Consider the following 16,636-nt stretch of genomic DNA (forward strand, 5'->3'; position numbering starts at 1 on the left):
TTAAAGTCAATACTAACAAGATCCCAAATTACTTTCTTTTCTCTATGATACAAGAGTTAAGAATGTGACAAAGTCTCTACTAAGATTTGTGGAAAAAAGAACACTCAGATTCTAGTGATTATGTAGACCTTTGAACAAAAATGAGATTTTTTCCCAAAATGTCTTTAAAAATACAATTTCAGTGTTTTTACAATTTAAAAGTATAGGTAAAAACTATATTATAGTTAAGGATTACTAGTTTTGACAAAACCAAACACACACACTGACAAATTACTACGAGATGAATAGTGTTTTTTAATTCAGAAGCACATTTGTGAAATTAATTCATGCATCAAAAGTAAAATTATCTCCTATGTGCCTCCTTCTTTTTGTCTGTGAGTACTTCTAGAGACTTGTCTAACTTTAAGGTCTATGATACCTAACAAAGTATTATGATTTTCTTTTGTGGGATTCAAAGTCTTACCTTCACTGAAGTCACCACCTTGAACCATAAAATCCTTGACAACTCTGTGAAAGAGACAACTCTTATAATGTAATGGTTTCTGAGTTGATTTCCCTGTCCCCTTTTCACCTACAGAGAAGAAAAATTAGTAAGCCATTTAGTAGGAAAAAAATCAAGCAGGCAGTATTAAAGAAAAATTAATGAGGGAAGCTTTCCCCTGTAAAATATACCTCTCTTGAACTATGTAGACGTCTTTAAACTACAGAATTTTTACTCCCCTCGGGAATTTTTTTTTAGTTCATTTAAAAATCACCAGTGTTTTTCTGGAGAGTGCAGAAATGTAGAAATCAATCTCAGATAAAAGCCCATTGCAAGCAGTATTTCTAGGGGCACCTAGGTGACTCAGTCAGTTGAGAATTCGACACTTGATTTCAGCTCAGGTCATGACCCCAGGGGGTCATGGGATTGAGCCTTGCATCAAGCTCTGTGCTGAGCACGGAGCCTGCTTAAGATTCTCTCGCTCTTCCTCTCCCTCTCCTTCTGTTCCTCTCCCCCAGTTATGTGCTCTCTCACTCACTCTCAACTAAGTAGTATTTCTAAGAATTACTTTCACATCCTGGGCAATGGTACATAATCTGCATGGGGAAATCTAAAATCTGTTAAATAAGAAAATTAAAACCATAGTTAAATGGGACTAGCATCAGGGCAACTGAAAATGTCAACAAACCTGTACAAAGACAGCGAAAGTTCTCGCATGTTTTGGGGCACACATCAGAAAATAATTCAAAGACAACTCTTCCAGCTGAAAAAGAAAGAAGCTGGTTTATACTTTACCAATTTAAAATATTAAATATTCATTTATAAATGTTATATAGGAATACTAATTTTCTTACCAGGTTGATTATTAATGGCAATGTCAAAAAAACATCGAGGACGCTGAACCTTTATTCCCATGGCTCCAATACTTCAATCTATGAATAAAATGCAGTTTCAGGCAAACAGACCAAAACAGCAAAAAAATTTTTTATGAATTTCTGGGGGAAAAAATTCTGGAGCATAAACTAGAAATTTAGTTGAACTTATTTTGGTATTTACTTCCATGAAAATATAGATTCTTTCTTGGTTGTGGGGGGGGGGGAGTAGATTGCATTTTGTGAAGCAAATAGAAAAGACATAAAAGAAACGCCTTAGCCATAATATAATAAAACTTTTATTTTAACAACTGAACATACATTGCCACTCAAACAGAAAATTGTATTGTCTGTATGATGAGTGAACTCCACAAGATTAAATAGAGAAAAATCAAGGACAGACTGATCCAACCCTTTTGCTCCTTGGAAACAAAAACAAAAGTTTTGATTAAAATGGTGTTTTAAAAAGAAAAACATTCAAATTCCTAAAAAATACCAAAAATAAGTTATCAAGGAAGAAAGTGGGATATTTTAATGATAGAAATATATAGTAGGTTTCCTTCCTGACTAAAAGCACATTACATATGAGGCTATTTTCTGATCATGAGCAAGAGCCTGTAGTGATATACTAGTGTAGACAAAAAATACCAATAGGTGACATACTACTCTGTGTGAATACTTTTATCTATATAGCAGATAGCTATTATTTAATATTCTTTTGCTAAGGCATTTATCTGAAAGACTTAGATGTTTCAATCATGATTCCTGATGGGAAATGACAGGGTAAGGTGAAGAGCAGAAGAAACAAAGGTACTTAGTTTAAACAGCATCCAAAATTATGGACTATAAAAATGACAGTTTCATCGGCTCAGAATAGAGATTGAAATGTATACGCTTTTCTGAAAATTATCCTAAGATGGTAGCTCTGCAAAAGGTCCAGTGAAGCTGTGAAAAATCTATATTCTCCATCCTAAATAGATTCCTCCTTTCATCAATTTTTAGGTAGCTTCAATGTAGATTGTAAGAAATAATATACAGTGTGTACTTTACCCATTTTCCTCCAATGATAACATTTTAGAAAACTGTTGTATAATAGCACAACTGTAGCGTAAAAGCAGAACAACATTGATATAATCCTTTATTCCATTCACATTTCCATTTTACTGGCACTCATCTTTGTGCCTATTATTTAGCTCTACAAAATTTCATCACATATGTAGGTTTATGTATCTACCAACATCCCTTATCAATTTTACAGACCCCAAACACATAAATTGGGGATTAAATTACACAAAAGATAGATTACATTGCATTAAAATTCAACCCAAGTGTTGGCATATTCACTTTTGGCATTACTGTATGGGAAAGGGGGGAAAATACCATTTTCTCATGACTTCTCAATTTTATTTCTAACAGGTAAAATAGATATTAGAATTTGTTTCACATGAAACAAAGCAAAAAATCTAAACTTTCAATCCTCCAGTAGGCTACATAGACTTCCTGAAAACAATGAAACAAAAAAACTTAGTAATTTTAGGATCTTGCCAAGTTGGTTGCATTAAGTGTTTACTTGTATAGAATTTCAATTCCTGCACACTTGAAATTGAGGGTATGTTGAATCCATAAATCTGAGGAAACTATCTTATCTTAAAAACTACTTAGTATGTGATTATCCTTTATCTTCAAAATAATTTTTGTAGGCCTTCTTCTCTACTTTTGGGGGTGGAGGAAGAGAAGAGAAATTTTAATGATTTATTTTCCTCCAAAAAAACTTCCACAGCTACTTGTTTAACCACAATATCCCAGTTGGAGATTTCTATTATTACAAAATGATTACTATGGTATAGATAATACTGCCCCAAATAGCTTATAATTACAGTTAATTTCCTACATACAGTACTGAATTCTTGAAAACAAACTCCCAGTTGGAAAACCAGGCATCATTTATGACAGGTCAGAAAAATCCCTAGTTACTCTTAGCCTTTTATTTTTTAACTTTTTTTAAATGTTTAAGAGAGAGAGAGAGTGTGTGTGTGTGTGTGTGAGCTGGGGGCTGGGGGCAGAGAAAGGGAGACACAGAATCAGAAGCATGTGGGACCCCAACTCACGAGCTAAGAGATCATGCATGACCTGAAGTCTGATGCTTAACCGACTGAGCCACCCAGACGCCCCACCCTTAACCTTTTAGACACACCTTTGATAATTTTCCAAGTTTCTCAATTCTAGAGCACAATGTAAAAAATCCTATAGCTCTGGGACCTCGAAACTGCAATGAATACCACCACTAATTTATGGAGTTTTATGATCACAAGTGGGAGCTACCAGTATAGTGTTTGTTTTGTTTATTCTGAGAGCTGCTTACATAGGGGAATTCACTTTGGGAAAACACTGAGCTACACTTACATTCTATGTAGCTTTTGGTATGCTATATTTCAATAAAAAGTTTACTTTATTAAAAATAATATATCTAGAACAAAACTTTACTTCTTTATCCCCAGTTCTCTCAGAACTCAGTAAATATTATTACTGTCCATCGTCTTTGGTTGCACTTTCCTTCACAGCCCATTATTCAAACTATTAGGAAGTCAGCACTGACTGAATTTTAGCTTCAAAAATTATCCTGGAGTACCTGGGGATTGAGCATCGACTCTTGATTTCAGCTCGAGTCATGATCCCAGGATTGTGGAATCGAGACCTGCGTTGGGCTCCGTGCTGAGGCCCTTAAGATTCTCTCTGCCCCTCTCCCCAACTTGCCCTCTAAAAAAAAAAAACAACCAAAAATCCCACATGCTCCCACCATATTTACCATTATTATTATTTCTTATCTGGAATGTTGCAATAGCCTCCTAATTGGTTTTCCTTGCTTTTACTTAGTTCTCTATTTTCTATTCTTATTAGAATAACCAAGTGGAATGATTCTTTAAAAGTACATTTACCACTTCATTCCTCTGCCTAATATTTTCTAACATCTATCACATTTAATAAAAATGTCCTTCCATGGGGGTGCTTGGGTAGCTCAGTGGGTTAACTGTCCAACTCCTGGTTTTGGCTCAGGTCATGATCTCACAGTTTCATGGGTTCAAGCCCTGCATAGGGCACTGCACTGACAATGCAGAGCTTGCTTGGGATTCTCTCTCTCTACCCCTCCTTCTCTTTGTGCCCCTTCCCCACTCGTGCTATGTCCCTCTAAAAATAAACTTCAAAAAAAAAAATTCAAAATGTCTTTCCATGCATTTCAAGAACCTAAACTAGCACTGTCCAATAGAAACATGAGTCACATACATAAGTTTTAAATTTGTAGTAGCCACATTAAAAAAAAAAAAAAACAGGTCAAATAATGTATTTTATTCAACTCAGTATGTCCAAAATACTACTTCAACATATAATTGACATAAAAATGTTATTAATGAGATATTTCATTCTTTTTTGGGTAGTGAGTCTTAGAAATCCAGTATTTATCAATTCAGAAAGTCATGTTTCAAGAACTCAATAACTGCATGTGGCTCATACCTACTGCTACACTAGACAGCACAGATCTAAAAATTTTAGCTAATGACCTCCATGACTTCATCTAACATTCTTCTTCTCCTTAGACACATGTGTTCCAGCCGTTCTTCAAACATCCCAAGGCCTAGCCCTTCATCAGGTCTTTCACACTTGTTGTTTCCTCTGTGTGGGATGCTCTTACCCCAGATCTTCCCCTTGTTCATTCCCTCACTTCACTTAAATCACTGCTCAAGCATCCCCTCCACATGGAAACCATCACTGACCAGGATATTCAAAGGTGCAGCCCTTGTCCTCCAACACTTTATATCCCCTTACTTGTCATATTTTTCTTCGAAGCATTTACTGCTAATTGATATTTTATTATAAATTCAAGTTTTTATACCTATTCTTCTTACCAGAATATAAGCTCTGTGATGTGATAAACCTTTTCAATTTTGCTCTCTTAATTCCTACTGCCTCAAACAGTGCTTGGCCATGGCAAGAAATCAGTATTTAATAAATAAATGAATATACATGAAAGGATAGGCATGTGTGAGAATGCTGTCTTGCAACACTGTAACACCAAAAAGGAAACATCCAGAATGTCCCACAATGAGAGAACAGCTAAATAAATTTTGGTATACACATGCTATTAAATATTACGTAGCAGTTTAAAAAGTCTACATACTCTATCCAAAAATCCTGTTACTTAGCTTAAAAGAAAAAGAAAGTTGCATGTAAGTATTTTGTCTACACCCTCAAATAATACTCTATTTCTACAGAAAAAGAGTTACATATCAACATTGACAGTCCTCTATCAGAGGGGACTAAGAGTAGGAATGGAAGTCAATGGTAGTCCTTAGCTTTACTACTTTTTTTAATGTTTATTTCTGAGACAGAGAGACAGAGCATGAGCGGGGGAGGTGCAGAGAGAGAGGGAGACACAGAGTCCGAAGCAGGCTCCAGGCTCTGAGCTATCAGCACAGAGCCCAACACGGGGCTCGAACTCACAAACCCTGAGATCATGACCTGAGCTGAAGTCAGTCGCTCAACCAACTGAGCCACCCAGGCACGCCAGTAGTCTTTAGCTTTAAATGTGAGACTTGAATTTTTGCAGTGAGAATATATTCATGTAGTTTCCCAATTTAAAATAAAAAAATTTTTAAATAAAAAAATATATCTGTATAATAAAATAAAACAGTAGGAAATACATGATAATACTAACAGCCTATCCTTAAATGAAAGGGTCACATATGGTTTTCTCAGCCTCTTCATTTTCCAAGTTTTCTACAACAATAGAGACCTGTAAAAGAAACTCTTCAAAAGACCACTCAAGTATTCATGTATTTTTTAAGTGTCTTACTTCCATGATTATTACTGTTGTTTGCATTTAACTCTAGAAGATCTTGGGAAATTACTTTTCTTTTTCACAAAACTGTGTGCCCCTCACCCCATGGAAACTAGGAATGATACATGTGAATATTTATCTAAACGCTGGATATTAAATAATTTCTCAGGTTCGTGAACAATGAAATAAATAATGAAGATAAATAGATTTGACTTCATGAAAAAAATTTATTATTTCTATTTGTCAGAAGAAAATTAGGGGCGCCTGGGTGGCGCAGTCGGTTAAGCGTCCGACTTCAGCCAGGTCACGATCTCGCGGTCCGTGAGTTCGAGCCCCGCGTCGGGCTCTGGGCTGATGGCTCAGAGCCTGGAGCCTGTTTCCGATTCTGTGTCTCCCTCTCTCTCTGCCCCTCCCCCGTTCATGCTCTGTCTCTCTCTGTCCCAAAAATAAATAAAAAACGTTGAAAAAAAAAATTAAAAAAAAAAAAGAAAATTAAAAAAGTAAAAAAAAAAGGGGGAAATATTTTCAACAAACATGTTAACTTTTTACTATAGAACAGTGCTTAGGAATGGGGGCACTAGGACAATTCTTCACTGACTACGACCATCCTAACTCACTGCAAGAATATTAATCACCTGTGGCCCTATTTGTATCAGCACACCTGACAACCAAAAAAACTCTCTCACTGTCCTTCTGCCCCCACCTTTGGGAACTAATACGACAGGGTCCACGCAGCAAACAATTAAAAGCACAAAAACCACACAAGGAAACATAACTTTATAAAAGTAAAATTAAAAATATAAACCACACAAATGATTTTGCTAAGCAACTTGGCATTACAGACCAACAACTTTGAATATACTCATATTCATTGTAACCTTTAACACTTTACTAATCAGTATCTTGGCATCTCTGTGAAGGTAATCATTTTAAATGAAATATTATTTGATTTTGGTTTAATAATAATTAAAAACAACCTAATGTCCAGCAAAACTGTTGAGTAAATTAAGAAATATTCATATGATAGACTATTATACTATGAAAATGCAATTTTTAAAAATATAACATGGAAAAAATGTTAAATGAAAAAAGATACCAACACTGTACGGTTAAAAGGATTCTAAGTATAGAAAAATTCAGAGCACCTGGCTGGCTCAGTCAGAAGTGCACGCGACTCTTGATCTTGGGGTTGTGAGTTCAAGCCCATGTTTACTAAAAAAAAAAAACAAAAAAAAAAAAACCAAAAACTAACCCCCCCCCCCAAATCTACCTTTTCCCTTAAAAAAAATTCATATGTAGTCATTGAAGTGCTTTTTGCAATGGTAAAATAAAAAACAAACAAGTTGTACAGTAATAGAAAATGGGTAGGGGGCGCCTGAGTGGCTCAGTTGGTTAGATGTCCGACTTTGGCTCAGGTCATGATCTCACGGTTTGTGTGTTCCGGCATGTCAGGTGCTCTGCTGTCAGCACACAGCCCACTTGGTATCCTCTATCCTTCTCTCTCTCTGCCCCTCCCACACTCAGGCACACTCCTGCACTCTCTAAAATAAATAAACACTGGGGCGCCTGGGTGGCTCAGTCTGTTAAGCGTCTGACTTTGACTCAGGTCATGCACTCCTGGTTCGTGAGTTCGAGCCTCGCATCAGGCTCTGTGCTGACAGCTCAGAGCCTGGAGCCTGCTTCGGATTCTGTGTCTCCCTCTCTCTCTGCCCCTCCCCTGCTCATGCTCTGTCTCTCTCTGTCTCAAAAATAAATAAAAACATTAAAAAAACTTAAATAAACATTAAAAAAAAAAGAAATTGGGGGGCATCTGGGTGGCTCAGCGTCCAACTTCAGCCTCGGCTTGGGTCATGATCGCAGGACTCCTGGGTTCCTGGGTTCAAGCCCCTCGTTGGGCTCTAGGCTGACAGCTCAGAGCCTGGAGCCTGCTTCAGATTCTGTGTTTCCCTCTCTCTCAAAAATAAATAAAACATAGAAAAGAAAAAAAATTGGTTAAATAAATGATTCATGAAATGAATGGTATTCATCTAGCCATAGGAAATCTTCTTACAGGTTAAAATAACTTTTTTCACCTACCAGACTAACAAAAATAAACAATATTGACCTTCTCATACATTGTTGTCAATAGTAAAGGGGTAAATGGATACAATCCTTTGCCAGTTCGACAACATACAATATTACAAGTGCACTGAATACACTCCGACTCAGTAACCCACTTTAGATATTTATTTTATACATATCCCACATTTGCAAAATAAAGTTCGTATAAAGTTGTTCAAGGCAGCCATTGTTTCAGAAGTTAAGAGACTGTAAATCTAAATGTCCACAGAGAGTAGATTACATAAATCATATTATATCCATACAGTGTACAAGGCTATAAAAAAAGGCTATAAAAAAGAATGAGAAGGTAGTTTATGTACTTTTCTCTCCAAGACATTTTGTTGACTTAAAAAAAAAAAAATACAGAGATACGTTTGGAATGCTTTCTTTGTATATTTTTCAGAAAAGTAAAAATATATATATATGTTTGCTTGTCTAATACAGAGGCTACTGGTGGGAGAGGAAATAGGTAGCTGGGGAAGATGGGTAAGATTTTTTTACTGTTCAACCAACCTTCTCTACCTTTCCAATTTTATACCACATGAACGTATGTGGAAAGAGAAAAATTATCAAAGACTACTCATGAGTGAGAGGATATACATAATGTTATCAGGTGAAAAAAGCAAGTTAGTAAAGATCCCAATTTTACACATAACAGATGTACATTAAAAAAAGGAAACGAGGGGCGCCTAGGTGGCTCAGTTGGTTAAGCATCCAACTTTGGCTCAGGTCATGATCTTGCAGTCTGTGAGTTCAAGCTCCACGTCAGGCTCTGTGCTGACAGCTCAGAGCCTGGAGTTGGTATCAGATTCTGTGTCTCCCTCTCTCTCTGTCCCTCCACACTCAGTGCATGCGCACGCTCTTTCTCTCTCTCAAAATAAACATTAAAAAAAAAAAAAGAAAATACAGAAAATGTACATATACGATGGAATACTATTCATCCATTTAAAAAAAAAAAAAAAGGGAAATCTTGCAATTTGCAACAACGTGGATGGACCTAGATACATTAAGCTAAATGAAGTCAGTCAGACAGAGAAAGACAAACACTGTAGGATCTCACTTATATGTAGACTCTAAGGGAAAAAAAGGTAAATTTAAAAATGTATGCATACACACACACCCTGCCCAAACTCATGGAAAAACAAACCAGATTTCTAGTTACCAGAGCTGAGGGAAAGGGGGTAGGGGAACTGAATGAAGATAGAAAGATGCAAACTTCCAGTTATAATACTGGAGATGTAATGAAAAACATGATGGCTACAGTTAACTTACTGCTATATGGTATATTAGAAAGCTACTAAGAGAACTAATCCTTAAAATTCTCATCACAGGGAAAAAAAAAAAGGTTTTTCTTGCATCTATATCAGATGACAGATATTAGCAAAACTTACTGTGGTAATCATTTTCCAATATATGTAAGTCATATGCTGTACATTTTAAACTTATACACTATGTCAATTACATCTCAACATAACTGAAAGATAGGATTTACACCAAAATATTGACATTGATTCTAAATTATGCATTATTTACAAAAGCCAAGACATGGAAACAACCTAAGTGTCCACTGACGAATGAATGAAGAAAATGTGTTAATGCGTGTACACGTATCTTTTTTCCTTCAACATTTGTTCCCTGTTATATTTTTAAAAATTGCATTTTCATAGTGTAATAGTCTATCATATGAATATTTCTTAATTTACTCAATAGTTGTGTTGGACATTAGGTTGTCATAATGTACATGTCTGTAAGTGGTTATATATTTAGGTTACACCATATAAGGATACTTTTCATTCTTAGAAATAGATTAAAATTAGTTTTCCTAAACTAACAAATCAAATATGCCTTAAATTCAAGAAAGATGAAAGCCAGTAAACTATTAAAAGCACTACAGATATTGAGTACATAAATGCTCTTCTGTTATAGCTAATGAAGAACAAATATACCTAATGAGAACAATGATGACAAAAAAGATGGCTAAACACTATATCTCTAATATTACTGAAATCAGATTTTACCTAATCAGAAATATAATACATAGTATTTCCTCTAGAATTATGATTTCCTAGTGTTACTCAATAATACTTAAAATCTAACATGAGATTTTCATTTTTTCAAGAAAAAATAAAGGGAAAACTGCTGATTGGTATCAAAAATACAATTCAGGGAAAAATCAAGTCTATGCAATTTTCTTTTTTTTTTTAATTTTTTTTTAACGTTTATTTATTTTTGAGACAGAGAGAGACAGAGCATGAATGGGGGAGGGGCAGAGAGAGAGGGAGACACAGAATCCGAAGCAGGCTCCAGGCTCTGAGCTGTCAGCCCAGAGCCCTATGCGGGGCTTGAACTCGCGGACCGTGAGATCATGACCTGAGCGGAAGTCGGACACTTAACCGACTGAGCCACCCAGGCGCCCCAAAGTCTATGCAATTTTCAATAAAATAATTCATGAATTTCCTAACAGTATATAATGAAAGCTTTCAGAACAGTAGCCTGCTTTGTTGCAAATTTGTTTAACCCAAAAGAGTTGCAGCTATTTCCATAAAATCCAGATACTAATTTTTCTTGAAAAACAAAAACATGTCCCATTCTTGGGGCGCCTGGGTGGCGTAGTCGGTTAAGCGTCCGACTTCAGCCAGGTCACGATCTCGCGGTCCGTGAGCTCGAGCCCCGCGTCGGGCTCTGGGCTGATGGCTCAGAGCCTGGAGTCTGTTTCCGATTCTGTGTCTCCCTCTCTCTCTGCCCCTCCCCCGTTCATGCTCTGTCTCTGTCCCAAAACTAGATAAACGTTGAAAAAAAAAAAAAAAAAAACATGTCCCATTCTTGTACAGCAATAAACATGGTCTGCCTCCAACTATAGCCTATTAGCTGTTACCATTTATTATCTATTTGACGTCTTGAACTCACTTCACCTGCCTGACTCCTTCAGAAACCTCATCTACTCTTTTCATAATGAAAATACTTTTAAACAATAAAGTTGACAGGCTCACTGAAAAAAAATCAGAACATATAAAAAATGGATAAAATCCTGGCAGCTATAAGTTTTTAAATGTTATATATATTCTTTTTTCTAAACAGAAGGAATTACAATGTTGTTTTAAATGTTTACCAACAATATCTTAGTTTTGTATGTCAATAACATATCATGTAAATATTTTAATATTAAATGCTAGGATGTGTAAACTTTTGAAACAAATATAGCTCATAAAAATATCAGAGAAGTTACAAATTCATACGTCAAAAAGTTTAATCTTGTAGTTTCGTACCTAAAACAATTTTGATAGCCATCCTAACATAACATGAAGGATGGGCAAAGGGGCAGGACAAGGACATAAGCAGCTAATCACTAAATATATATGGTAAAGGACATGGTATTTGCAATTAGGCAATAAATAATGCAGTGACTTTATGACATTCAAAAAATTTAAGTTTCATACAGTACAAGGGAGTCAGTAAAATAATAACTCTTCAAAAGGTAGACAGTAAATCTTTTAAAACTATAAGATTAACAGGTCTTTGCCCTTTCTGATTCCCTTGGCTAATTCCTGTGTCCTTACAAGATTCAAATAGCCCAGAGTATCCTTTCTGGGAACTTCACCCTGACTCTCTAAAACTTAAATGATCCTCCTTTGTTGAATCTTATTCTCCTTGTCATAAACTTGTCTGTAAAGTCCTCGAACTCAAAACTCTTGTATCTTCAACACCATGCATAGGGCCTGGCCCAGGACTACATTATCAAATGCAAAGAATACGAGTTAATCAAGACATGAGCAAAACCAGGTTCTGCTTCAAAGGTACTGTACCCCCTAAATGTACTGCTTCTCACATGGAGTATAGCTAATATCTATCTGTAGTCAGTAAATTCTCCCAGAGCCTACCAGTAACCATCCCCTGAATCTATTCCATACTGAAACAGAACTTATTCCCTCAATCTGCCTAACGGAGCTGCATTTTACTAATAAAATGTTTCTTTTATTTTTTAAAAAACAGAATCTACAAGGAGCATCTTCAGTTCAGAACTAAGAAATAAAGATGGAAAGTTCTTACCTGCTTAAGTTTAATAACACAGGTAACAATTTTCACACAAGATTTCCACTTCTAAAAGCATATTGCATTAAACTAATTACAAGTATAGCAGATCTCATAGATTACTTTCAAAAAAGGCAATCTGACATTCAGACTAGCCTCTTTACCCTGTGTAGTTCAGAGATCAAAGGAGAAATGAAAATAGATTGCTTCAAAAACATTTTAATACATTTATGAGTACCATAGTGCTAGCGAACTAAGTACAAACAAATTAATATTCTGAGGCATCAGGAAAGGCACCTGTGATCTTCCATAGTGCCCCCTCCCTTAGTGTCTTTGACAGTCACAAATGACTGTGCTGGTAGAAATATGATTAACAGTGTATAGGCACTTCTGAAATTCTTTAGAAAACATAAAAAGAGAAAAGCTGTAATGTTGCCAAGTTCAGTGTTAAATAGGATATTATATGCTTTCCAAACATACAACCTGAGAGCATAAAAATATAGTACAGCTATGTCAGTACCAAACTAAAAAAGCATATACTAACTGGGAAATCTCTGCTAATATTCTTTCAACGTTTATTTATTTTTGGGACAGAGAGAGACAGAGCATGAACGGGGGAGGGGCAGAGAGAGAGGGAGATACAGAATCAGAAACAGGCTCCAGGCTCCGAGCCGTCAGCCCAGAGCCTGACGCGGGGCTCGAACTCGCGGACCGGAGATCGTGACCTGGCTGAAGTCGGACGCTTAACCGACTGCGCCACCCAGGCGCCCCATCTGCTAATATTCTTAATGCTGTACCTGCAATTATTTAAGTTCTTACAATGATAAATGTATACCACTGCCTCCAGAAATATACCTATACCATATAACAACAACATGTTAGCCAATCTGGTAATTCCTATATAAATTACAGACTTCAGAAGTTTGAAGGAACCTTAATCTGGTCCGATCTGATTTTATAGATTTGACATGACTAGAGAGCGAAAGTGACTGGCTCAAGGTCATAAGTTGAAAACAGCAAGAGTTTTCTAGTTAAGTACTTTACAGCTTCACTGTAGAAACTAGCTTATTCACAAATATTCCAGATAACACCTTATTTAATTTTAAATTCTATCTTATGACCATAATGCAATGACATAATTACAAATAAATCTTAAGCTAAAGTTTATACACAATGAGCAGTAGCTTAATACATAAAGAGGCTTCATTTTAAAAAAATCAATGACTTAAGGAATCATTCATGTTTTAAAAATAACATTTTATATTAAAAAAATTGATGCCTATATTTATAAGTAAGTATGACGTAGTTACATTTCACAAAGAAGTTGGTGATCATTTTAAGCCACCACAAAAGATTTCCTGCCTGGTACTGAAAGTACAAAGTCCCAGTTACAGAAGTTTTCTCTGAGTATTTACAATACTGCCTGCAGTAAATTTCAAGATGCAAGATTTGCCCCACAGAAATTAAAAAAAGAGTTTTTACAGAGACAGCATATGAATTAAACTAGGGCAAAACCAATGACACCTAAATCTAAAAACTAAAGCTTGGTGCTAATATTAAAGCCAAAAATGTGCAATAACACACTGTAGCAGACCTGCAACAAACTTTTCAAATCACTTGAATTAATTATCTATGGATTCCTAATACATGACAAGTTAGACACCTTAATACCTTAGAACACTAAAACTAAGTAACAAATTATAATTCTATTGAAACATCCTATTAGTAAAAAAAATAAGGGGAAAACATCAACGTCTGTTTCTTAAAAGAGCAACACTGGAAGAATTGTTGATGGTGTTCTGATAACTACTAGAGCTCGTTCACACCACCAATTTTTCTTTGCATGTAGAATGTAAGTTGCCTAACAGAAAATCTCATTTAAAATACACAAAATGTGGGGCGCCTGGGTGGTCAGCTGGTTAAGCATCCAAGTCTTGCTCTCGACTCAGGTAATGATCTCACGATTTCGTGAGTTCAAGCCCCACATCTGGCTCTGTGCTGATGGCATGAAGCCTGCCTGGGATTCTCTCTCGCCTATCTCTCTGCCCCTCCCCAACTCGTGCTGTGTCCCATCCCTCAAAATAAATAAATATTAAAAAAAAAAATAACAAAAAATAAAATAAAATACGCAAAGTATCAAAAGGACAAAAACCTTACCCAGAGACCACTGATACTGCAAGAGCACAATAACAAGTACCAAAAATGAAAGATCTTTAAAAAGTCACAATAAATTTATCACTCATAGAACCACTGAGTTATTACTGAAAGCCAATTTTACACAGAATTTTAACAAACCTGATTATTTATTTTTGAAGCCCACAGTTGATGAAAGCCTGAAATCAAAGTATTTTACAGATGAAGAAACTGAGGTTCAGAAAGATGGTTGAGCCAGAAACAAATTCAAATTTTCTAACCTAGGAAGCTTGCATACTTGTACACTCCTGACAGCAGGGGGAGGCAACCCTGACAACAGCCTGCAAAGACAAAAAAAACCTTAAAAAGCAAACACAGTTTAAAAAAAAAAAAACAACCCCAAAACAAAACAAAATAACCCCACAGAATCCTACTACAAGACCCATTAGGATTTCAGGGCACCTATAATCCTGAATAAAAAAGAAAACGTCAAACGATGTAAAAATGAACTGATTAAGACAGAAATAATCCCATCTAGGGGCGCCTGGGTGGCTCAGTCAGTTGAGCGCCGACTTAGGCTCAGGTCAGGATCTCAAGATTTATGAGTTCGAGCTCCCTTCGGGCTCTGTGCTGACAGCTCAGAACCTGGAGCCTGCTTCAGATTCTGTGTCTACCTCTACCTGTGTCTCTCTCTCTCTCTCTCTGCCCCTCCCCCACTCAAACTGTCTCTCTCCTTCAAAAATAAACAAAGACAAAATTAAAAAAAAATAATAAAAGAATCCCATCTAAAATGGTTAACGTAACAAGGGGGGAAATGTTAGAACCGTAACTTTTCGGGTACCAAGAAAAAATATTATGAGAAAAGCAGCCATTCTAGATATCTGTGCTTTTTCTGGATTTTACAGCACTATTTCAAAAACGTTCACACACCCACCCCCTCACCCATCATCTTTACGAACCCGCAAATTACTGGCGTTTTTTTTTCTTCTTTCCCAAATGGGACTACGTACGGACACACGCACACATGCTTTCCGCTCCATGTGGTTTTAGCCACTAAAAGTTAACGGACCCCCAAACGTCCAAAACATTTGTTTCTTGGACGTATTTGTCATCACTACTGCAAAAGCTTGGTTCTGAACAGAAAGTACTGGTGTGAGAATAAATTAGATTAATGCACAAAATGGTGCTTTTACAACATTTCCAAAATGACTGAGAGTTCTCCATTCCCGCAGAGCTCGACTTAGCTCCTTAAAAGACTAAAGATGAGCCAAATTCGCACACTTCCCCCAAGGCATATGGAGCTCTGAAGGCATCGCCTTCCTCCTAAAGAGTAATTATCTTCTCCTAAAATGCCTGCGCTGCTCACAGGTCCTTGGAAACGTGGGCGAACTTTAGACAGCCCTGGGATGAAAAGCGAAGAGCCTGGATTTCAGTTTAAGTAAAATGCTTAACTAAGAGGCCTGTATCACTTAAGTATGCACGACAGCCGCCGTCCGTAAGACGAAAAGGTCGGAGTGGAGGAAAGCCTGTTTTCAGTCTAATCTTAACCCCTGTGATCCAGGTTCCTCGCCCGCCACTCTCCAATCCTAACCTGACAGGACATCAGGTTACCCCTTCCCCACCAAACCTCCCACCTACCCCGCATTAGCGATCAGACTTACGATTTTGAAGCATCAAAAATCACCCTCGTTCCCTAGAGTTCAGGCCGCCGTTGCTGCCGCCATATTACAGCTTGTGCGGCAAAATGCGTCAGGGAGGGAGGTGTGCGCCCAAGTGGAGAGGGCGGGGGCTGGCAGGGGGAGGACCGTTTCCCAGGCCCCGAAGGCACGGCTGGAAGCCTGGTCCAGCTGCAACAGCTGCGGAGCCAGCGCCACGGTTCTTGGGGGACTAGTTCAGGAACCAGATAGCCCAGATACCTCGAGGGGAAGGTAGTTGACTCGCCCGGGCCTAACGCGTCGGCTCCGCCCCTCTCCTCGGGCCCTTCCCGCTCTCGTACTCCGGGACTGCTGCAAAGGACGCCACCGAAAAAATACGGGCCTCGCGCCACCTACCTGCTCCAGTAGTCTTCAGTTCTCGGGTCCGGTCCTTTAAAAGCGCTTCAAATCTACCGCCGCCAGAAAAGGCGCTAAAGCCCACTAACCGCCTCCCTCCCCCACAATCCAGTCCTGGCGTGGAGAGAAAGCGTCG

The 16,636-nt window shown here is 37.3% G+C and overlaps 1 protein-coding gene across 5 annotated transcripts in view; it reads right to left on the reverse strand.

Moving 5' to 3' along the window:
• PPIG (peptidylprolyl isomerase G) overlaps positions 1 to 16,636 on the reverse strand; it is a 42,382-nt gene extending 25,746 nt beyond the window's left edge. Inside the window, exons 1-5 of one of the 5 annotated variants that reach the window (XM_047082749.1) lie at positions 16,501 to 16,636; positions 14,731 to 14,790; positions 1,336 to 1,413; positions 1,170 to 1,244; positions 464 to 571 (exon numbers count right to left, since the gene is read on the reverse strand). In XM_047082749.1, the coding sequence (XP_046938705.1) occupies positions 464 to 571; positions 1,170 to 1,244; positions 1,336 to 1,396 (244 nt within the window). In that variant the 5' untranslated portion in view covers positions 1,397 to 1,413; positions 14,731 to 14,790; positions 16,501 to 16,636. Of the gene's footprint in view, positions 1 to 463; positions 572 to 1,169; positions 1,245 to 1,335; positions 1,414 to 14,611; positions 14,630 to 14,730; positions 14,791 to 16,110; positions 16,334 to 16,500 lie in introns of those variants that run through there. The other 4 variants (XM_047082750.1, XM_047082748.1, XM_047082751.1 and 1 more) reach the window with 4 other exon arrangements.

The sequence above is a fragment of the Lynx rufus genome, unplaced genomic scaffold (assembly GCF_022079265.1).
Source record: "Lynx rufus isolate CCGP_SWC_20201006 ecotype Redwood Valley unplaced genomic scaffold, mLynRuf1.p SCAF_2, whole genome shotgun sequence".
In the NCBI taxonomy this organism is placed as follows: Eukaryota; Metazoa; Chordata; class Mammalia; order Carnivora; family Felidae; genus Lynx; species Lynx rufus.